The 22,266-nt window shown below is 30.7% G+C and overlaps 8 protein-coding genes across 8 annotated transcripts; 5 read left to right on the forward strand and 3 right to left on the reverse strand.

Annotated features, from left to right (window-relative positions):
* Positions 1-34: 34 nt before the first annotated feature.
* Tsp_07308a (ubiquitin family protein) lies at positions 35-51 on the forward strand (the record flags this gene model as incomplete). The annotated part of the gene is made up of 1 exon (XM_003381566.1): positions 35-51. A coding segment is annotated over one exon (17 nt), but the record flags the coding sequence as incomplete, so codon positions are not given.
* Positions 52-222: 171 nt separating this feature from the next.
* On the forward strand, positions 223-1,093 carry Tsp_07307 (ubiquitin family protein). The gene is made up of 5 exons (XM_003381567.1): positions 223-265; positions 336-425; positions 482-709; positions 764-921; positions 1,043-1,093. The coding sequence occupies exons 1-5, from the start codon at positions 223-225 to the stop codon at positions 1,091-1,093; spliced, it is 570 nt and encodes a 189-aa protein (XP_003381615.1).
* Positions 1,094-2,801: 1,708 nt separating this feature from the next.
* On the reverse strand, positions 2,802-4,614 carry Tsp_07306 (deoxyribonuclease II family protein). Its single transcript, XM_003381568.1, has 6 exons — positions 4,601-4,614; positions 4,296-4,555; positions 4,072-4,242; positions 3,596-3,799; positions 2,961-3,187; positions 2,802-2,903 (listed from the first exon to the last, which is right to left on the reverse strand). Exons 1-6 carry the CDS (start codon positions 4,612-4,614, stop codon positions 2,802-2,804), a joined length of 978 nt encoding a protein of 325 aa, XP_003381616.1.
* A 1,960-nt stretch (positions 4,615-6,574) lies between these two features.
* Tsp_07305 (receptor expression-enhancing protein 5) lies at positions 6,575-7,084 on the forward strand. The gene has a single exon (XM_003381569.1). It carries the CDS (start codon positions 6,575-6,577, stop codon positions 7,082-7,084), a length of 510 nt encoding a protein of 169 aa, XP_003381617.1.
* A 1,045-nt stretch (positions 7,085-8,129) lies between these two features.
* Positions 8,130-9,412, reverse strand: Tsp_07304 (hypothetical protein). Its single transcript, XM_003381570.1, has 5 exons — positions 9,308-9,412; positions 9,110-9,162; positions 8,797-9,062; positions 8,590-8,732; positions 8,130-8,309 (listed from the first exon to the last, which is right to left on the reverse strand). Exons 1-5 carry the CDS (start codon positions 9,410-9,412, stop codon positions 8,130-8,132), a joined length of 747 nt encoding a protein of 248 aa, XP_003381618.1.
* Positions 9,413-11,434: 2,022 nt separating this feature from the next.
* On the forward strand, positions 11,435-11,948 carry Tsp_07303 (zinc finger protein). Its single transcript, XM_003381571.1, has 2 exons — positions 11,435-11,759; positions 11,902-11,948. Exons 1-2 carry the CDS (start codon positions 11,435-11,437, stop codon positions 11,946-11,948), a joined length of 372 nt encoding a protein of 123 aa, XP_003381619.1.
* A 230-nt stretch (positions 11,949-12,178) lies between these two features.
* Tsp_07302 (deoxyribonuclease II family protein) lies at positions 12,179-15,071 on the forward strand. Its single transcript, XM_003381572.1, has 7 exons — positions 12,179-12,316; positions 12,573-12,643; positions 13,343-13,566; positions 13,602-13,790; positions 14,158-14,268; positions 14,689-14,915; positions 14,970-15,071. The coding sequence occupies exons 1-7, from the start codon at positions 12,179-12,181 to the stop codon at positions 15,069-15,071; spliced, it is 1,062 nt and encodes a 353-aa protein (XP_003381620.1).
* Positions 15,072-16,608: 1,537 nt separating this feature from the next.
* On the reverse strand, positions 16,609-20,613 carry Tsp_07301 (deoxyribonuclease II family protein). The gene is made up of 7 exons (XM_003381573.1): positions 20,557-20,613; positions 19,549-19,634; positions 19,252-19,475; positions 19,028-19,198; positions 18,586-18,789; positions 17,941-18,167; positions 16,609-16,707 (listed from the first exon to the last, which is right to left on the reverse strand). Exons 1-7 carry the CDS (start codon positions 20,611-20,613, stop codon positions 16,609-16,611), a joined length of 1,068 nt encoding a protein of 355 aa, XP_003381621.1.
* Between the last annotated feature and the right edge of the window lie 1,653 nt (positions 20,614-22,266).

The following is a 22,266-nucleotide window of genomic DNA, read 5'->3' on the forward strand; positions in this document are numbered from 1 at the left end:
GGACAGAATCTCAATATTTCGTTAGACTATTCAGGCAAACGATCACTTTAGGAAGTGGATCCATGTGCATATTGGAAAATGAGAATGGCTTAGTTCTTGAGAGAGAGGGAGATCCGCCGTCTCTCCCACGTTTCATTATTGTTGGTAAGCACTTTTTTCGTTTATTATCTAGAATTCATGCGCATTTCTTTTATGCAGAAAGCAGTCGGAAGATGATGGAACATGATTGGACTTGCACATCCAGAAGGACAGCGCCGGGCTCTTGGTGAATAGTCTTAGGGGGGGAATGCAAATTTTTGTTAAGACTCTTACTGACAGATCAATCACTTTGTAAGTACACCCATCTGATTCAATAGAAAATGAGAAAGGCAAAATTCAAGATAAAGAGGGAATTCCACCGGATCAACAACGTTTGATTTTTGCTGGTATTGAATTATATTCTTTTTTTTATTATCAATTTATTTCTATATATTGTTTATAGGAAAGCAATTAGAAGACGGTAGAACATTGTCTGATTATAACATCCAGAAGGAAAGCACCTTGCATTTGGTGCTTCGTCTTCGCGGTGGAATGCAAATTTTTGTTAAGACTCTTACCGGCAAAACGATCACCTTGGAAGTGGAACCATCTGATACAATTGAAAATGTGAAAGGGAAAATACAGGATAAGGAAGGAATTCCACCGGATCAACAACGTCTGATTTTTGCTGGTATTGAATTATATCTTTTTTTATTATCAATTTATTCCTATATATGGTTTATAGGGAAACAATTGGAAGATGGTAGAACGTTGTCAGATTATAACATCCAGAAGGAAAGCACACTGCATCTGGTGCTTCGTCTTCGGGGTGGAATGCGAAATTTTGGGAAAACTGACCAAACCGCAATTTCGGAAGTGGAATCATCTCGTACAATTGGTTGCGTGAATATTCAATTTCGGAATCAGTTGCTGCTAAATGAGCACCGTGGAAATTTCTCTGCGAAGTAAATACTTTAAGATTTTTCTGTGTATATGTACATTTTTATGTATAAATATTTTGTAGGAAAGCAGTTGGACAGTAGTGGCACGTTGTCAGATTGTAGCATTTAAGTGAACTGTACGGTGAATTTAGTCAGTTACGGTGATTATATTTTTTTACATGTAAATGAATATAAAAGTTCTGATTTCTAGTGAATTTTCTTTTATGTTGTTTCTTTGTTTTTCGCATGTGTTCTCTGTTGAAAATTAATTAGTCGAAATTTAATAAACAGTTATGCAGTTTTTGCTTCTTGATTTCGAAATATTTTCAAAAAACGGAAAGTTTAATTTTGTAAATTGCTATGTTTCCAATGATTTCAGTATGTATGTGTTGGATGTGAGGATGAAATTTTAATAATTGCATATCGCGACATGCAAATTAGCGGTTTCATTGTCTATTTTTTGGCTGACTTGTGGATCATTGACAATCAGTAGAAAACCTTGTTTCATGTCAGCACAATAGTCTTATTGACTGTAATGAAGTAAAGGAAGCACCCTTAACCTACAAGCAAATTTAAGTAATGAGCAAATTTATAAGCACCGATGTAGTAATTTTTCATTTTCTTTTTCAAACTTTTAATTGCTAGATGAACCAAACCATAGAAGTGCTACTTTAATTCTGCTTAATCGCAGGAATGAAGTTTTTGCCACATTGGATGTTGCTTAATTTTTTTTGACTTTAAAAACTTTTTAATGAAAGTTTTCTTATCACATGTTGTAGCAACACTGATATATACGCATGTACATGTACATATATATTATTGCCAATTTGTCGGACAACTGTTGCAATGTTGAATTCATGAAAAGAAAGTTGCGCTCATATTTTGTCAGGTTGCAACAAAATAATTATCACGTCGAATATCAAGGAAGAAAGACTTTTCATTTGACGATTTATGCTAAATTCAAACATATTTTCGAAATATATAACACTGGAATAGTGAAATCATAATATTCAAAAAAATCATTGAATAGGTTCTCAAAATTTATGTTGCAGTAATATATTTAAATGAAGTCAATATAAAAATTAATATACATCAAAATTATAAGTGATAAAGCGTTAAGAAACTTCGGATTAAAGACGGAAATACTACAATGACCATAAGCAAACTAGTTAAGACAGGACGAGCAACATGAACGTATTATGTTGTGATGGTAAAGAAGGTTCAGGAATGAAGAACAGATCTTTCCAGTACTCAGACCTTTGAATAATGCTTATCTCTAAGCGGCATCATCTTTGTTTAGCACTATCATATAGGTAGAGCCACTTTTCAATAATAATTATCGCAATAATATGCCATATTTCAAAATGTAAAGCTTGTTGAAAAACTAAAGAGACAGTTATTAGAATATTCAGTTGAAAATTTTCATACTTAAAAACACCATTCCTATTAAATAGTAAAATAAGGTAATAATCCAAGAAATTAACGAAAAATATTTTTAGATAATTTTAAAATTTTATGCGGTGCGTAATAATTTTCATCGAGATAATGAAAAGAACGAAAGATGAATTGCCATTGCAAACCAAAATGCAAAAACGATAAATTTCATTCCTGTTTTACAATTAGCCGACAAAAGAAAACAATAATGAAAAAATGCACTTCTATCCTACTAATAAACATTCTGTAAAATATTCTCATGATTTCTAAATAGCATGCAATATACCCATAAATGTAGCATTCTACACAAACAGATAAATATTGATTGAATGACATAAAATGTAAAGGATTTCGGTTTAATTTATAAAATGCAAATAAATCTGGCATATCAATTCGTGGATATTTTCACTACGGGCAGTTTTCAACTTGAGCAGCAATGTCATTAAATCTGGCGAAAATATCAGCTTGATCAATACAAACTGCCATCGCAGATTGGACGGTTTGGTTTTTCTAAAGCAAAGATAAATTATCATTTTAAATGTAAAAAATATTTTTAAATGTAGTTACAGCATATGGCCTATCAATAAGGCAGAATATATTTCCAGGATCAGAAACAGCCCAGTTTGTCAAATCAGCATCAAGATTAGTGTCGTGATTGGCAACCCGTGCAGGGCTTTTAATTAAACGAATATTTCTTTCCAATACTCTACAGTCTCCTTTGAGTTTATTGTCTCTTCTTGACCACACCTTTATTGTTTTTTTAAGAGCTTTCACGATCACTCTCTTGTATATTTCTAGAAATTTCATTTTATTTGTTCTGAAGTGGAATAATTTACTTGCTACATATTTCACGTTGATAAAACAAATGTAAAATATCATGACATATTTCTTAATATTTTAAAGTGTAGAATTGCAGAATTTTATTTTCAAGCTTCACTGAATGCGAAGGCGCATTGTCAGTATTACAGAAATTTGAAAAATCTTTTAATTTGCACATTTGATAAATCAATCATCATATATTCATAGTAAATATAATATTTTACTAATATATATGCATTTATTAATTTGTAAATTTCAGTTTATATCATTCAAATATTTTGGTTCTTCAATTTTGTATCTTCTTTTTTGAATATGCATTTTCATTTATAATTACATAAAGTATTAAAAATAAATTTTTCATACTGTTGTTTGCCACTACTTACCATATCTAGATGTTGCTGACTTGCTGTAAACGTTTACAGTTACCGCAGGCTGTCCTGCTGTTTTAATTGATTGCCTTGACAAATATGGAGGAACTGTTGGAAACTGTCCATCTGATAATTTTTTGAAATATTGCATTCCTACGGTTTCAGTTTCGGGAATATCATTATAATGTACTAAAGGCTCAGCACGAAGCAATGATGCAGCTAAACAGAAAATACCATCAGATACGAATTCAGTGTATCAGTACAATCTTGTTTCTCTTTAAAGTGCCGTTAACTAAATATTTTATTTATATTACATATGATAATGGTCCATTAAGTGATTGCACTTGAAAATTATAATTTCACTCTTGGAAGAAGGTGCATAATAATACTATAATGCACAATTTTACGTAGATTTGAAATGAATGTTTTAAAATATGAATTAAGTGTTTGCAATATTCAGTGTTAACAATTTGAATAAAAGTCAATCAAACCTATGGCATTTATTTGGCTTTCTGAAATAGTCAAACAAATTAATAAATGTCCATTAGCATTTTCAGCTACTGGCCAGCTGTAGCCCGTTTTTGCAGCTGGAAATCCAGGTACAGTATGAACAATCCATGAAGCGGCATCAGTATTAAGAGTTGTTCGTACAATTATCACTCCTTAAAATGGATGGACAATTTGATATTGAAATCCTTAAGACTGATTTCCACACCTTTGCTATTAGACTTTGTTTTTACGTTGGGCATTCCTGGTGGAACATTGTTGTATGCAAGGAATTTTATTTCATCGTGATTCCCTACAACATGTTCCAGAGTGACTCCAAACGATTGTCCAGCGCGCGTTGTAAGGACCACGGCTCCATCCACCCATGCACCGGCGCTGTTTGAAACGATAATTTTGCCGCTGGTCTGTCCTGGAGCTTTGTATAATATTGCCCTGAAAGCATCCCAATGTGATGACAATTCAATAATGCTGTAATTTCTTTTTCAAATGGATCATTGTAACTGACCAGTCTACTTCAGCACCGCCATCATTAGCTCGGCATTTAGGATTTTGTGATTGTGAAAAAAGTATTAAAATAAAATGTACAAGCAGCTGAAGGTGGCTTTGCATCTTCTCTTGTGTCTCTGATTTATCTAGACGGATTGAGATCATCTATGCAAACATTCTGCTATTTTTATTTATTCTTCCAAATGTTTGCAATCCCTATTTATTTATTTATTAAATTCGTTTTGTTTGTTTAATGTAAATGGTCATTATTAGGATTGTTCCTTTTTAGAAGATTCTTGTTTTTAATAATTATCTCATTTATATTTAGATAAATCACAAGATTAAGAATATGGAGATTCACATGATTGCTAAACAATATAATAATGTTTGCTCTTTACCGTCAGTTTATGCTATCGATGATGAGGTAGATCATTGCATTTTTTCTCACTTTTCAGTAATTCCGTTTGCGCTAATCTTTCAATTTTTTTCATTTACAAATCAATGCATTTGTTTTGCGGCTGTTTGCAGTTGCAGTTTCAGTCTGTTGCATAAACAATTGGGAAATTTAATTAATTAGAGATGCCAAACACTTGCATGTAAACATGTATGCTGAGCACGCCATTACTGCTGTTGATTGATATACAGTGGTGAGGAATCATCTGCATGCTGTTCTCCCTTTCACCACAACTTCTACTTTATTCCAATTTGTTTTTGTATCTTTCTGTAATATTTTATTTTTAAATTTTGTTACTTATTTTAATATTTTAGGATGTATAATTGTTGATTAAAATATAAATTTAGTATTGATGGTGCATGTTCCAATAATGAATGAAAATATTATTTTTCATGTAATTAGTGCTTTACAACTGATCTGATCTGATCTGATTTATGAATCGTCGGAGATCTTTCTGTGAAGCAGAAAAAGAAAACAACATAGTTAATGAGCAAGAATGTTTGTATTATTTTTGTTTATTGGTATTAATGATTTGTTTTATCAACAATGAGTTACGTAAAAGGTGCATTTTTTGTATCATCATTTTCTTGTCTTTCTTTTATTTGTTTTTTATTAATGAGACAAAAATTGCAAAATGTAGTACAAGACGTTGAGATTAATAGTATAAGAACAATCTGGAAAATTGAATTTTGAGAAAAAATTGATTATTTTATAAAGTTATTCACGAAAACAGATTTGTATTTGAAAACGCTGGTATAGATTCAAATGAATAATTTCAATTTTTTAATTGTAAAAAATTGAAATAACTTTATATCAAGTTCTATTAAATATTAGACTATAAACATTCAGAAGTTTTTGACGTTTAACCCTCGAATCACCAAGTGGAGTAAAAGTGATCGCATTCCCATTGAAACTGAAATAATGTCGACGCTCTGAAATCGCTTGATTTTTTTCAACAGCTACCTTTTTACAATTTGTTATCATGAAAGATTTATGAATATTCTTTTCGAGTGACTGAACACTGAATAGTTGTCGTATAGACGACAGTTGCAAGCAGTAGGATAGTAAATTGCAGCACTTTACCGCTGGCTAATACAACTGTAATTTTTCTGTTATATTTTAAGGCACTTATAAAGCAGGATGATGAATCCCAGAAATCTGGATATATGTATTAAGCAGTTAAATTTTGTTGGATGAAACCGATTGTTATGCCACTTTATCGCATTGGGAATGCAGGTTCAATTTATACTGTACCGTATGCATAGTTGAATTTCTTTTGTATGTTGCGTAATACTGTCATTACGCTTGATTGTTTTCAACGTTCAGTTCTTTCTGATATTTTGTGAAACACTTCTCATGAAGTTTTATCAAATTTAGCCATAAAAATGGAGGGACAAGAGTTACTCCTCCCCTTTTTCATACTTGGTGCCGAAATACCTTGGTAACTCAAGGGTTAAAATTTTAAACTATGTATTAGAGTAGTTTTAACAATTTTGAATTTAAATAATTGGAAAAGAAAAAGAAAATTTAATAATATTTTGATGACTATGGTCGAAGTGGGAATCTATATTTTATACTTCTTGAAATTTGCAACAACTGTTCAAGGAATTTTTTTCGATCTTTTTGATATCATCAGTGATAATAAAACATTTGTTGGAAAAGTTTTTAATAAAATTGAAGAAAAAACTGGACGAAATCGTTGTGAAGCTGCAACTTTGTTAGCATCTGTGATTACTGTGCTTTTGCTATTCAGCAGAAGTGCGGAACTGCTGTGCAATTCGATCTGTTTTGCTTATCCAGCGGTGAAAAGTTTGGAAAAAGTTAAATCAACTGAAAAAAATACTTCATATCAATGCTTATTATTCTATTGGATTATTTTCGGCTTGTTTGCAATTGTTGATTTTTTTGCTTACTCCATTAGCTATATTAATACAGTATATTGGCTGCTCAAATGTGTTTTCTTTCTTTGGTTGTTCATGCCAAGTTGCAGTGGTGCTGCGGTGCTGCATGGAATAATTTTCCCACCAATCTCATCTCAACCGAACAACTGTCAGTGAAATATATCATCTACATTATTATTCACCTTTTACTGTATTGCTTGTTTGCTTCTTTGTATGCCATATTTTGTAACCTTTTTGCATATTTTATCAATTATTTTTATTTTTTATTATTTATTTGCTTTAACTATGTGCAGTGAACAGCGACTGAGGAGGCTGTTTGGAAATGAGATTTCTTCATTGTTAATGCTTTATTTTTACAAGTGCATTTCAATAAATATATCAAGAAAATATGCGAGATGAATTTTATTTTTTCAAAGTTTGCATTATCGAACTAACTGATTCAATAGCTATGTTACAGAAATTAAACTTTCATTTATGATAATATGCATTTCCCAACTTCCTTACTATAATATCCCCAACTTCTTGTTCTAGTTATTTAACGTTGCAAAGCAATGTTTCCGAAAAGCATAGCAATACCGAAAAAATAACTTCATGGTATTCACTGGCAAAACTTCCTTACTGAAAAAAAGCAATGATAATAAAGCCAAACTTTCAAGTATAAAATATTTGAAAACGACATCACGTTATCCATTAAAATATTACATTTCTGTATATAAATTAGAGAGAACAAAATTCTATTCTCTCATCGCACACCTACATATGTATAATGTATTTCAAATCTGAGTATAAAAACACAAATTCTGATAAATTAACAAGAGAAATTTTACTTCATCAAATATAACTGCTGCATTTTAGCAATAATTGTTTTTTTGATAACGTGCTCATTAAATTGTATAAGCTGTGAAAATTTTGAATTGAACAGTACTGCTTTTAAGTTTTATTATGAAATTTTCAAATTTTCCGATTACAAATCAAAATAACTAGAACTTATTTGAATTCGCAATAAATAAAGCCATGATTTAATAGCAATAAAAATTTTACAGCTTTGCATGTATATTGTTGGAAATTTTGAGATACTGTAAATTAAACAGCCATTAAATTCAAATTCAAATTAAATCGGCACATTATTATATCAAGCATTTCATTTTCAAAAATAAATAATTTAACTGGTTTATTTCTTTAACCAACAAAGTGCATTAATTCAATGTTTATGAAAAATACGCATGAAAAGCACCATTGCAAAGAAAATAAAAATCATCATAACAACAGATACAGCAAACCACCAATCGCAATATTTGGAACTATGCTGTCGAAGTTCTTTACCTTTATCAGTAAGATTGGAAGAATTTTTATCTGTCAGTGTGCATGCCTCCTTAATAGTCTAAAAATCATCAGTTATTAAATATTTGCAATAAAAAGAAATTAAATATTGAAATACGAAAAACAAAAAAAGGTAAACTGTACAAATTAAATTTAAAAACTGCTTTAAGCAAATGACAATTTAATTCTGTTAAACAGTGCTATAATGAGTTTCATTATTCTTCTATGATAAAAGAAAACTTCGTTTATAACTTCATTTTCAAATGAACAATAATAATAATAATGCAAAACATTCTACTCAAACATACAAGTCATAGCTGAATATAAATAAGCAAACAAACCATATTATCTTTGCGGACTATATCTCCATAGGAAATAACGTTTTCCTTTAAATTCTTTGATAACTTTGATAATTGCTGAATAATTTTATCCTGAAGTTCATCTTCCAACATGCGATCAAATTCCTCATTCTCACAATATTCATCTAACAGAAAAAAAGTGAATTATTGATAATTTATTCCTTGTACAAAGTGGAATAAATAATTTACCATCGAGCTTAACGTTTAGCAATTGAGAACGTATTTTTCTTGCTTGGTTTTCCACTGATAAAACTTTCAATTCTTTCAAAGTTACGCGCTTATCTTCCAATGGGACGGTTCGTTTAATAGTTTTGGATGGAAAATCATCCCTGTCCGAAAGACCTTGAGTAATTAGCTTCTGCTTGTCAAGCTCATTTACTTCACCAATTTTCATTAACTGCAGCAGAAATTGAACGTCACGCTCATATGCCATTACAACAGATTTATCAACAACTCTGAAATATTATCTGTTTAGAAGTGTAAAAAATTACAAAAATCTTACTTTCCATATTCCAGGTAAAAATCAAAGAATAATTTTTCTGCAAATTTGACGTACTAAAATAAAATTACTCTTGTAATAATTCACTAATCAATGAACATCAAATTTTTTAAAGTATACAACTGAAAAACAGCATTACATATATATATTTATATATTTGAAAGTAATCATTTATGATTAAATATCTATATTAATACATACAGCCTTGAAATGACAAAAGTCCACATTTTTAATATCAGCTGCCATTTCCTTGCACCTCACCAAAAAGTTGCGCAGTCTCAACTCCGGCCGAGACAAATGACTCATTTCAAATAAATTAAAATAAAAAGTAAATCAAAATCATGAAAAATGTGAGTATTTATTATCAAAAATTCGGATTGGTGACAGTTTGAATAATATGAAAATCAAGTAATTGTATATTAAGTCAAACATACATGATATCAGAATGAGCTGTCTGTTAATAAATACTTTTAAAATAAGAGATATAATAATTTATTTAAGAAATATAATCAAACTAAAGAAAAATAATATATAATGAACATCCAAGTTTTATGAAATAAACGAAGCAGCAATTTTTTGTTTTTGCTAGTTTTTAGTCAAAATTAAAAATATAATTTTATTGAAAAATAATATAACTTTACATCTATAATATGAAAAAATGTTTCCGTATCAAATAAAACTTTCAGAACTCATTTTAATTTTTGCATTTTCTCTGCAACAGAACTACAGTAGGCAATAGCAAATTTATTTACTGGAGTGATATATTTATTTTTTATAACCAATTTACAATATTTTTTGATATTAAAAATTTTTTTAATTACTACAATAAAATTTTATGCTAAATACTATATTGTAAATTCTATTACAATCTGATATTCAAGTTTTTCCCGCATACACGATGTGGCGGGTGATTTGAACTGAATGTTGCTCGTCTCGTTAAAGCAAGCTAATGCTCTTTGAACAATAGCAAAACGAAATACTGAGTATGGAATCTTATTTCAACGATGGAAGTCAATAGAGAATAGACAACAATGCAAGCAAATCGACAGTTCAGATAATAATACACAACTCTAACGTTCGTCGTAACTCTGCATAACGCTGCTCAATAATCACCACACGTCTCGCTCAATAATCATTTCTTTTCTATTTTCCTCGCATTTATAGTGCTCAGAAAATTCAACACCACGGTCTCTGTTGGTCAAAAATTCATTTCTATTATTCTTCTGTCAACTGTCATGAATGTGACTGATTCGGCATCGCGGCACCAACTTATATATCACTTACACATGTTCCCGGTCAAATTTCAAGTTTAATGGATAAAAATGAAGCAAACAACGCTTGTTTACTTCATCAGAAACGATGTAAACATGACACATAGTGACAGTAACACGATTAGTTAAAAACAGAACGGAATTTCCATTCTAGAATAAAAGTTTTATTTCTAAAACAATCTTAGCAATTAAAATATGTCGTGCTTCGCAATGTGATTCTGATTAAACGAAAAAATTTTAATTATTCAAAGTGATTTTAATAGGCAAATTATATTTTCCAGCGTGAACCGGTTGGGTAATTTTCTTTTGTATGCACCATAATCTAGCTTTGATTTAGATCATCGTTTCTCAAACGGGGTTCTGCAAAATATTGTCACAACTGCAAATTTTCTGACGATAATTCCAGGCATTTTGCACACTACTAACGATGTGCACGCAGGGTCAACGTATCTACTAATAATTTTCACCATTGTGAGCATTTGGTGGAAACTGATGTTTACCTGAGTTCTATTTGTTTTTACTGTAGCTTTCAGTTTTTACTCGTTTTGTTGCTCTCTCTGTTTTTCTCTTATTTAATCGAACATTAATTGTTTATTTTGTTTTTAATGCCCCAAATGTGGGAGTTTTTGAATAGGTTGCATCCATGCAGTTCTGACTTGACTAGTGACAAGAAATCACAGTCATATGAAAGATAAAAATGCTGCTTATTCTGAGAGGCTACTAGAATCTGAAAGTAAGCAGAGTTCATCATTTGTGAATATTTGAAACGTGACTGAAAAGGCTCAAGAAGCGAGTTATTTGATATTTGCGGAATTGATCACGCAGAAAAGAAAAAGTCACACAATTGCTGAGAACCTAATAATGCCAGCATGCAAAATTATAGCAGGCAAAATGTTGGGACACGATGGAGCACGGAAAATTGAAAATATTCCATTTTCAAGCAGTACGATAAGTCGCTTAATTTAATTAATGAATAGCGACGTGTTAATGAAATGTCACATAACTGTGAAGGACTTATGTAATCTACTAAGAAATAGTTTTTCTTCTATTCAAGTTGATGAGTCAACAGATTTCACCAACAAATGTCACGCAATTGGTTTTTGTAAGATTTATCAACGAATGTGAAATTCAAGAAATCTTTTTCTGTTGCAAGGAACTGCCTGAGATGAGCAAAGGAAAAGATGTATTTAATGTTTTGTCCTTACATCTGGAAACAAAAGACCTTTCCTGGAAGAACTGTGTTGGCATCTGTACTGATGGTGCCTTGTCAATGGTTGGCTCCACGAGAGGTTTTGTGTCTCTAGTTAAGCAAGAAAATCCTGACATTGTATCAACACACTATTTTCTTCATAGAGAAGTGCTGATTTCAAAATCTCTTGAAGGTAAATTGAAAAAAGTTTTTGACGATGTTATAAAAATGATCAGCTTCATCAAACAAAGCCTGTTCACTCCAAAATGTTCAAAAAGCCATGTGAAAGCCTGGATAAAGAACACGTAAATTTCTTGTTGTATACAGAAATTCAGTGGCTAAGCAGAGGAAGAGTTCTAAACAGGGTGTTTTAGCTCAATGAATTGCAGATATATTTTGAACAAAACGATAAGCCAAATTTTTCCAAGTGCTTTGAACACAAAGAATGGTTGCAGAGTCTCCCTTACTTAGCAGACATTTTTGGTCACATGAATCTACTGAATAAGAAACTGCAAGGTTCCAATGAAAACATATTGACTTCAAGTGACAAGATTCTTCGATTTAAAAAAGGTTGAATCTTTGGAATGATCCGTGGCAGAAGGAAATATTGAAATGTTTCAACCACTGTCGGGGCTGAAGAGTAGCGAGGGATATGAGAAAACTTCAAGCCTTACTTCAACCCATTTGGAAAATCTGCTGGTCAAACTAGAAGATTATTTTCCATCCCTTTCAATTGAAGAATATGACTGGGTGAGGGATCCATATTCTTAATCTTCGATTTACCCAAAAAATTTGATTTCAGTAGAAGAGGATGAACTTTTGCTTTCCGTTTTCTTTTGATCTTCAAGTTCCAGACTGATTACTATACAAGTGAGCAGTTTTATCTATTTGTAGAAAAATAAGCGATGAAAGCTAGCGTTAACAACAGCTGCCAGTTGACGATGCTATAGTTGATGCGCAAATAATCATCACTAATCAAAATCCAGTCTGAGTGAAACTTTTACAGTTCAGCGTCAATGTTGCTCCTCTTACATTTCAGAAAGCAATTGACAAAGCTGCTGTTGGTATTCCCGGACTGTATCCGCATTCGAGGATATTCTTTTAACAACGTCTGATGAAGAAAAACTAGCTCATATTCAGATAAACAAATGCATTTGATGCTTCTGTCAGTTAGAGAAGAAGGCCATTTTTAACTGTTAATTAAATGAATTGAGAGAAAAGTGAACTCCACAGCAGAACACCTGTAGTCACATATAAGTTGACACTAAAAATCAAGTGAAGAAAAAAGTACACGTTTTTCAATAAGCTAAAAATTAAAATGAAATTGTTAGAATCACTGCGAATTTAATAAAAGATTTTAATATATTTAAATCTTAATAAAAATATTTGATTATTTGGTAAAAATAATAATGTGCTAAATTAAATTAAAAAGAAGTGCTGTTATAAACACATTACTATCAATGCTTGGTAAAAAATAAATAAACAGAACTTCATGAATAAATAAATTAAGAACAGATTTTAAATATTAATCAACTTCAAATAAACAATATTTCCATGCATAATCATTGCGCATTTTGTTCATGCAATGACACAGAAAAAGATGCTAAGCTACGTTAAGCTGCATATATATTTTATTTTAATAGCTATTTCACAGTCACAAAATCCCAAATGCAGGCAAGCAGACGGTGCAGGAGATGTAGACTGGTTGGTTATTAAAAATTATTCACAAAATAAAATACGACACTATTGTTTTGCAGTTAGATGATAGTATTTTAGGGCAATATTATACAAAGCTCCTGGCCAAGCTTCAGGCAAAATCATCGTATCAACGAACGCTGGCGCATGGGCGAATGGAGCCGCAGTCCTTACACAACAAGGTGGACAATCGTTTGGAGTCACACTAGAACATGTTGTAGGGAATAACGATAACATAAAATTCCTTGCATACAACAATGTTCCACCAGGCATGCCCAACGTAAAAACAAAGTCAAATAGCAAAGGTATGAAAATGAATCTCCAAACTTTCAATATCAAGTTGTCCAACCATTTCAAGGAGTGATAATTCTGCAAACACCTGTTAATACTGATGCCGCTTCATGGATTGTCCATACTGTACCTGGATTTCCAGCTGCAAAAACGGGCTACAGCTGGCCAGTAGCTGAAAATGCTAACGGACATTTATTAATTTGTTTGACCATTTCAAAAAGCCAAATAAATGCCATAGGTTTGATTGACTTTTATTCAAATTGTTAACACTGAATGTTATAAACACTTAATTTATATTTTAAAACATTCATTTCAAATGCACGTAAAATTATGCATTATAGTATTATTACGCACTATCTTCCAAGAGTGAAATTGAAATTTTCAAATGTAATCATTTAATGGATCATTATCATATGTAATATAAATAAAAGATTTAGTTAACGGCACCTTATAAAGAGGAACAACATTGTACTGATACGTTGAATTTGTATCTGATGGTACTTTTTGTTTAGCTGCATCATTGCTTCATGCTGAGCCTTTAGTACATTATAATGATATTCCTGAAACTGAAACCGTAGGAATGCAATATTTCAAAAAATTATCAGATGGACAGTTTCCAACAGTTCCTCCATATTTGTCAAGACAATCGATTAAAACAGCAGGACAGCCTGCGGTAACTGTAAATGTTTACAGTAAGTCAGCAACATCTAGATATGGTAAGTAGTGTCAAAAAAGCAGTATGAAAATTTTATTTTTAATATATCAGGTAATCATGAATAAAAATGCATATTCAAAAAGAACAGTAAACGTTTGAAAAATAAAAATATTTGAATAATGTAAATTGAACTTTATAAATTAATAAAACGCATATATATAAATTAAATATTATCTTTACTATGAGCATGTGATGATTGATTTATCAAATGTGCAAATAAAAAGATAGAGGAATACTTTTCAAGTTTCTGTAATACTGACAATGCGCCTTCGCATTCAGTGAAGCTTGAAAATAAAATTTTGTCCTTCTACACTTTAAAATATTAAGGAATATGTTATGATATTTTACATTTGTTTTATCAATATGAAATATGTAGCAAGTAAATTATTCCACATCAGAACAAATAAAATTAAATTTTTAGAAATATACAGGAGAGTGATCGTAAAAGCTCTTAAAAAAACGATAAAAGTGTGGTCAAGAAGAGACAATAAACTGAAAGGAGACTGTAGAGTAGTGGAAAGAAATATTCGTTTAATTAAAAGCCCTGCTCCAGTTGGCGATCACAACACTAATCTTGATGCTGATTTGACGAATTGGGCTGTTTCTGATCCTGGAAATATATTTTGCTTCATTGATAGGCCATATGCTGTAAATTGATGGAAAAATTTTCAATAATTGAATTGCTAATTTTTTTCAATTTAGAAAAGCCAAACTGTCCAATCTGCGATGGCAGTTTGTATTGATCAAGCTGCTATTTTTGCGAAATTTAATGACATTGCTGCTCAAGTTGAAAACTGCCTGTAGTGAAAACATCCATGAAATGATATATCAGATATATTTAAATTTTGTTTATTGGTTGAACTTAAAGCTGCAGCGTTTCATATGAAATGTTATCTTTGTTGATTTGTTTGTGAACTGTTGCACATATAAGCATATCTTATGCATAATATAATTTACCTGAAGTGGAATTTTTTCAATTGTGTTTCCATTTCTATGCGGCTGGTATATTGATTCCTCAGTTTAATGGCAGTTTCTATACTTTTTTTCTATGCTAATCTTTTTTTATTTTTCACAAAATATCATGTTGCAGATAATTCTTTAATTATTTCAAGTTATTCTTATTTAGTATTTTGCTTAATTTATTTGAGCAAATTTGTGAAACCTCAGAAACTGTACACTGTGATGTAAATGTTATATAATTTGATCCTTTTTAATGTTTTTCAGTTAAAGTAGTGCATTTTAAATATTTATTTTAATAAATCTGATTTTCAAGCTGTAATGTTACCAAATGGCTTCAATTCCATAAATCGTTGTCTTTATTTAATTTTACTTTACATTTGTCTTGCATCTACCTGCCAACATTATTAACAAATAGTTTCATAATTAAATTTGCAACAGTTAAAAAGGGTAGTAAAGTAATAAATGTAGGACTGATTTTTGTAATTTTATAGATTTGCTACACACAATATGAATACGCATTTAGAAATAAATTTTAAACAGTATATTACTTTCCGTGTCCTAGTGTTGGTAATAACTTGATGACATATTTACAACAATAGTTTGAAATAGTCATTTGCATTGATAGCAAAAGTGAAGTTAAGTTCATAATTTAATGATCACCTTAGTAATTTATTTGTTTGTTATAAAAAAATTTTTCAACTTTTTAAATAATTTTTATTTTATAACGTTGAAGATATTTTTATCATTTTCATAATTAGGTTTCCATCTGGCACATTAAAGTTAACATTTATGAACTGCAGATTTGTATTTATTCAAATAAACATGAAAATTTCAATTATGTGTCGACTCGCTTGTCCTGCCTGCTCGTCCATCACTGCTCGTTTTCACGTCTTGATGCGCGTTCTCTAGGCATGTTTGTATGCAGATAAAAACGCTGAAGAGATAATACGGCTCTGTTAAAGTTTAACAAATAGTACAAAACACAAGCGGGCACAACACACTGACTCTCTCATGTCTGAAACTTATTGCAAGCAGATAATGTAGTTCGTGTTGTTTTATACCGGTCGCTAACCGTAGCTGCCAGCATCATCGTAAATTCAACCTAATTATTTTATGAATATTATGCAATTACTCATCATTTATCAGCAATGTAAAATTCTCATCTCCATTCAAATTATCGACACTTTCTAATTAATTGAAATATCGCAATTTATAAAATTTGATTTTCTGTATCTGAAATACAGTAAGATCAGGTTAACACTATTAACGCGACAAACAATTTTCATGGAATGAAAATTTACATGTGTAATAGCATTATGTTGTTAACGGGAATTTCATTTTAGTTTGAACAGTTTTTTTTCCAAAAGCATTATTGTTTGTATTAGCTAAAATGCTCTGCATAACACGAACTTGAAAACCAAGCGATTTGTTCAAGCGCAACTTGATCTACTGCAATCTGTCTTCGATTCACTTGCTTAAGCTGAAAATTTTGTTGAGAACATAAAATTCAGTAATACCAGTAATCTTGAATTTTACAGAAAAACAATAATGATAACCAATAAACATGTAAAATAATGTCTAGCGCGTTTACAAAAATAATTTTCAACTTCAAGTATGGAAAAATTATTTGTTGATATGTTTTCTGCACATTTATAGCTCGCTCCTTTAATATGAGCAGTCATTTGGTACAAAATTACAAGCAAATACCTGACATTTCATTAACCTCAGTCCATTGTACGTGAAAAAAAATGAATATATAATTTGACATTGCTCCATTATTGCCCACTAAATTCACGTTATTCATTTATATTATTCATTTGAAACAATAAAAGCTTAGCAAGGTTTTATTCATATCATGACAATAAAAAAGCTATAATATTCAAAATAAAAATATTATTTAATAAAAATTATCAGTACGACAGAAACAGCTTTGGAAAGATCCATTGCCATATGCCACGCTATTCAATACTGCCGAATTACAGTTGAGCAACAGCTCAACTTCACATTTATAGAGTAGAACAATAAAGAGATTTTTCAAATAAGCAAAAAAAAACATTTAAAAATTGAAAAATAACCATTTATAAGAAAAAGTAGTATTGATTTAGAAAAAAATAAAAGAGTATTATTGGCAACATCTACTGAAAATTTTCAAAACAACTTTCCATTTAAATAGTATAATAAATTATTAATGGATCATAAGATATCAAATTAAAATAAAATAATTTTAAATAATTCCAAAACATTATGCGTTGCAGAATATTTTGTGACAAGAACATGAACAAGAAAGATCAGCACAGCGAGAAAAGTGCAGAAATAACAAATTAAAATCTCATCTTACCATTCAAGAAGTAAAAAAGAAAACTTTTATGCACATAATAAACATTTTCTAAAATATTTTCACGAATTCTAAATTGCACATAATATAACATAAGATGTACCATTGTATGCAAACAAAACAATTAAGATAGGATTACATATTATATGCAACTATTTTTAGTTTAATCAATAAATAAAATTTAAATAAGTCTGATATGTCATTTACAAAATATTTTCACTACGGGCAGTTTTCAACTTGAGCAGCAATGTCATTAAATCTGGCGAAAATATCAGCTTGATCAATACAAACTGCCATCGCAGATTGGACGGTTTGGTTTTTCTAAATTAAAAATAAATTATCATTTCAACTATTAAAATTTTTTTAAAATGTATTTACAGCATATGGCCTATCAATGAGGCAGAATATATTTCCAGGATCAGAAACAGCCCAGTTTGTCAAATCAGCATCAAGATTAGTGTTGTGATTGCCAACTGGAGCAGGGCTTTTGATTAAACGAATATTTCTTTCCACTACTCTACAGTCGCCTTTGAGTTTATTGTCTCTTCTTGACCACACTTTTATCGTTTTTTTAAGAGCTTTCACGATCACTCTCTTGTATATTTCTAAAAATTTTATTTTATTTGTTCTGAAGTAGAATAATTTACTTGCTACATATTTCATATTGATAAATCACATGTAAAATACCATAACATGTTTCTTAATATATTAAAGTGCAGAAGTTCAAAATTTTATTTTCAAGCTTCACTGAATGCAAAGGCGCATTGTCAATATTACAGAAACTTGAAAAATATTCCTTTATCTTTTAATTTGCACATTTGATAAATCAATAATCATATATTCATAGTAAATATAATATTTTATTAATACATATGCATTTATTAATTTGTAAATTTCAGTTTATATCATTCAAATATTTTGGTTTTTCAAATTTGTATCTTCTTTTTTGAATATACATTTTCATTCATAATTACATAAAGTATTAAAAATAAAATTTTCATACTGTTGTTTGCCACTACTTACCATATCTAGATGTTGCTGACTTGCTGTAAACGTTTACAGTTACCGCAGCCTGTGCTGCTGTTTTAATCGATTGCCTTGACAAATATGGAGGAACTGTTGGAAACTGTCCATCTGATAATTTTTTGAAATATTGCATTCCTACGGTTTCAGTTTCGGGAATATCATTATAATGTACTAAAGGCTCAGCACGAAGCAATGATGCAGCTAAACAGAAAATACCATCAGATACGAATTCAGTGTATCAGTACAATCTTGTTTCTCTTTAAAGTGCCGTTAACTAAATATTTTATTTATATTACATATGATAATGGTCCATTAAGTGATTGCACTTGAAAATTATAATTTCACTCTTGGTAAAAGGTGCTAATTTTACGTGGAGTTGAAATGAATGTTTTACAAATATGAATTAAGTGTTAACAATTTGAATGAACGTCAATCAAACCTATGGCATTTATTTGGCTTTCTGAAATGGTCAAACAAATTAATAAATGTCCGTTAGCATTTTCAGCTACTGGCCAGCTGTAGCCCGTTTTTGCAGCTGGAAATCCAGGTACAGTATGGACAATCCATGAAGCGGCATCAGTACCAGGAGTTGTTTGTACAATTATCACTCCTTAAAATGGATGGACAGTTTGATATTGAAAGTTTTAAGATTCACTTTCATACCCTTGCTATTTGACTTTGTTTTTACGTTGGGCATTAATGGTGGAACATTGTTGTATGCAAGAAATTTTATGTTATCGTTATTCCCTACTACATGTTCTAGAGTGCCTCCAAACGACTGTTGGTCGCGTTGTGTTAGGTCCGCGTTTCCATCCACCCATGCACCGGCGCTATCTGAAACGATAATTTTACCTCTGATTTGTCCTGGAGCTTTGTATAATATCGCCCTGAAAGCACCCTAATGTGATGGCAATTCAATAATGCTGTAATTTCTTTTTCAAATGAATCTTCGTAACTGACCAATCTACATTTGCACCGCCATTATTAGCTCGGCATTTAGGATTTTGTGATTGTGCAAAGGTTATTAAAATAAAATATACGGGTAGCTGAACGTATTTCAGCATTCGCTTTTCTCTTTGGATGATATAAACGCATTATGATCATGAATTCAACGATTCTGACAAATATTTGCAATCTGTCTTTGATTTATTTATTAGACAGGGTTTGTTTATTTGCAATTAATGGTGATGATTGGCAGTGCCCATTTTTAGTGATCCTTGCTTCCAGTATTTATTATAATTGTTATATCAACACCTATATGAATGCATAATTTTTCCATTAAACATGAATATCTCAATTAATACATAAAAATGTGCAATGAATATTTTGTCAGATGAAGAGGAAAGAAATGGAATGAAATAGAAAATTCATAAGTGGTTACCTGAAATTGATTAAATATTGTCGTTCTCTGAACTTTGTTTTGCCATATGGCAACAACGGTTGTTAATGGAATAACTTATACAGTAACTTCAATTTTTCAAGTCTGGTCACTTGTTTAATTATTAAAGCAGTGATTCTTAAAATTTTCTGGGCTGCGACCCACTTTTGAAAACGGTAATTTTTAGCTACCCACCTGCTTGCAACGCATATTTTAAAAGGCAAGAGTGGTTAAATAAAAAAATATTAGTTTAATACTTTAAATTTTTTAATGAATACGCCTAATTATAATGTATAAGTTTATTTGTCAAATGCATAATGAGGTGCATGCGAACAGTGGGCTTGTTTTCTGTTCTGACTGATGACTTCGACGTTCACACTATCACATGTTAGTTTTAGTCCCAAGATGTTGGATAATTGTAGCTTATTTCTAAATTTGCTTTTAATTCCATTCATTGCTGAAAATCCAATTTCGCGCAAGTAGAAAGTAGTGAAAGGAAGCAGCACTTTTAATGCTGTGGTGGAAATAGTTGGATATGTGTTTTAAACTGATAGCCAAAACTATGTTAATATTTTATGTTCAAAACTTACTTTAAACGAAGATTCTTCAAACAAATTGATTAATTCTCCATCTGCTTTTGTGGACATGCTGGTACGGACAACATCTGCGTGCTGTGAGAAGCCGAACAGAAATAGTGATTCTCAGGTCATCAGTAACTGAATCATTGCTTAGTTGTCCACCCAACAATTTTCGAGGAGTAAAAATCTCCTAACAAAAATGAAGACTACTCCCGTAGACCCACCCAAAAACTGCTCGCGACCCACTGGTGGCACAGCGACAGCGTTATTGCTGCACAATTTAAATGATAACAAATAATTAACATATTATAATTTTTTGTATAGTGAAAAAAAAGATGTTCACTAGTTTCATCCACAAATTCCTTGCCAAATTCCATGATTCACTCCGCTATAAATAACAAAAAGACATAAGCTAAGAAATCTTATATAGTTTTTATCTACATTAATTTTTACTCATTTCTTAGAATGCATATTATTAATTATTATTGTTTATGAAATAATCAGTACCTAACTTCATAATATATTTAGGAAATAAAGGAAGTGGCAACAAAATATGCATTTCTATTAGAAAACGGTGATCTCTTGCACCGGAACATAGTCATTACATTTCTGCATGTAAATTCCATAAAGTTCAAAAATTTGCTTCTGCGTTAAGCTTATGCTGCTTTAGCTGTGATGATAGTAAATAGATCGCTTGTTCTTTGCCGCATTCACTTATGTACATGATCGAAGAATTGAGACTACTGTTCTATAAATTGGCAGAATTAATACTGCTCGTCTCTTTCTCTATTAAAATTCTAACAGATGATAATACATTCTGAGAAATCAGTAAAATTTATTGCTGATCAATAAAATTACAATTATTTTGTTATTCATAAAAATGTACATGATAAGTAATTGTTTCATTAAATTATAGAGATTTTTAAAATAGTGTCCATTAATATTAATCAAAAACATGTTCGAAAATATATAAATTGATCATAATAAAATGCAATATTGCCTTTTATTCTTAACCCTCGAACTGGATTTTGGAGTATTTTAGAGTCAGGTGGCTTTTTAGTTTTTATATCTCTTCCCCTAATTAGATTGTATGAACTGTGACTTAGGAATGTTCTTCTAAAGCAACGAAAATCTTTATTCTAAATTTTTTTAAAATTCATTGCAGTCTGTTATGTATTATGATGGCTGAAAGTAAAAAAATCGCAATTTGAACCTTTTGGGTATTTTTCAACATACCAATTTCTAGCTATTATGTATACAATTTTCAAAATAGACTACTTCCATTCAAATCTTTTATGAGCAAAAATTTGTTGGGCGTCAAAACATGCCAAAACCATACACATAATTAAATGATGCCAAACAAGCATGTAAACAGTAATTGTAAACAAATTGCACAAAAGTTGTTTAAAACCAATAAAATGTAGTAACCAATAAAATCACTTCGCCAATCAGAAATTACTAATAGTCAATTAATTGTTACAAATAATTTATTCATCCGAATTGCTTAATAGTGCGTTAAGTAGGTAGCCAAACCCAACCTATTCGTTCGTTAAAGTTATCTACAAAACAGTAAATTATACATGTGAATGATATTTCATTGAAGAACAAAAATTTTATTTCTTTTAAACAGTCTTGTAGTGCAGTATAATTTCTAAATCCTTCCGAATTTTACATTCCCTCAGCATGTCAAATTATAAAGAAATGCAGAACAATTAACTAGGT

This window comes from Trichinella spiralis, assembly GCF_000181795.1.
Source record: "Trichinella spiralis strain ISS 195 chromosome Unknown Scfld1, whole genome shotgun sequence".
Classification (NCBI taxonomy): Eukaryota; Metazoa; Nematoda; class Enoplea; order Trichinellida; family Trichinellidae; genus Trichinella; species Trichinella spiralis.

Coding starts and splice junctions, on each gene's coding strand:
- Tsp_07307 (XM_003381567.1), top strand. CDS start 223: ATGATTGGACTTGCACATCCAGAAGGACAGCGCCGGGCTCTTG. Junction 426..481: donor ACAACGTTTGATTTTTGCTG/GTATTGAATTAT, acceptor TATTGTTTATAG/GAAAGCAATTAGAAGACGGT. Junction 710..763: donor ACAACGTCTGATTTTTGCTG/GTATTGAATTAT, acceptor TATGGTTTATAG/GGAAACAATTGGAAGATGGT.
- Tsp_07306 (XM_003381568.1), bottom strand. Junction 3,800..4,071: donor AAGCCAAATAAATGCCATAG/GTTTGATTGACT, acceptor TTTTCTGTTTAG/CTGCATCATTGCTTCGTGCT. Junction 3,188..3,595: donor GTCAGCAACATCTAGATATG/GTAAGTAGTGGC, acceptor TGAAATTTCTAG/AAATATACAAGAGAGTGATC.
- Tsp_07305 (XM_003381569.1), top strand. CDS start 6,575: ATGGTCGAAGTGGGAATCTATATTTTATACTTCTTGAAATTTGCAACA.
- Tsp_07304 (XM_003381570.1), bottom strand. CDS start 9,412: ATGAGTCATTTGTCTCGGCCGGAGTTGAGACTGCGCAACTTTTTGGTG. Junction 9,063..9,109: donor TTTTACCTGGAATATGGAAA/GTAAGATTTTTG, acceptor ATAATATTTCAG/AGTTGTTGATAAATCTGTTG. Junction 8,310..8,589: donor TAGTCCGCAAAGATAATATG/GTTTGTTTGCTT, acceptor GATGATTTTTAG/ACTATTAAGGAGGCATGCAC.
- Tsp_07303 (XM_003381571.1), top strand. CDS start 11,435: ATGAGTCAACAGATTTCACCAACAAATGTCACGCAATTGGTTTTTGTA. Junction 11,760..11,901: donor GATTTCAAAATCTCTTGAAG/GTAAATTGAAAA, acceptor ACAGAAATTCAG/TGGCTAAGCAGAGGAAGAGT.
- Tsp_07302 (XM_003381572.1), top strand. CDS start 12,179: ATGTTTCAACCACTGTCGGGGCTGAAGAGTAGCGAGGGATATGAGAAA. Junction 12,317..12,572: donor CAATTGAAGAATATGACTGG/GTGAGGGATCCA, acceptor AAACTTTTACAG/TTCAGCGTCAATGTTGCTCC. Junction 14,269..14,688: donor GTCAGCAACATCTAGATATG/GTAAGTAGTGTC, acceptor TTAAATTTTTAG/AAATATACAGGAGAGTGATC.
- Tsp_07301 (XM_003381573.1), bottom strand. CDS start 20,613: ATGTCCACAAAAGCAGATGGAGAATTAATCAATTTGTTTGAAGAATCT. Junction 19,199..19,251: donor AACAAAGTCAAATAGCAAGG/GTATGAAAGTGA, acceptor ATCCATTTTAAG/GAGTGATAATTGTACAAACA. Junction 16,708..17,940: donor TCATTGATAGGCCATATGCT/GTAAATACATTT, acceptor CAAAATTTTCAG/CTTAAGCAAGTGAATCGAAG.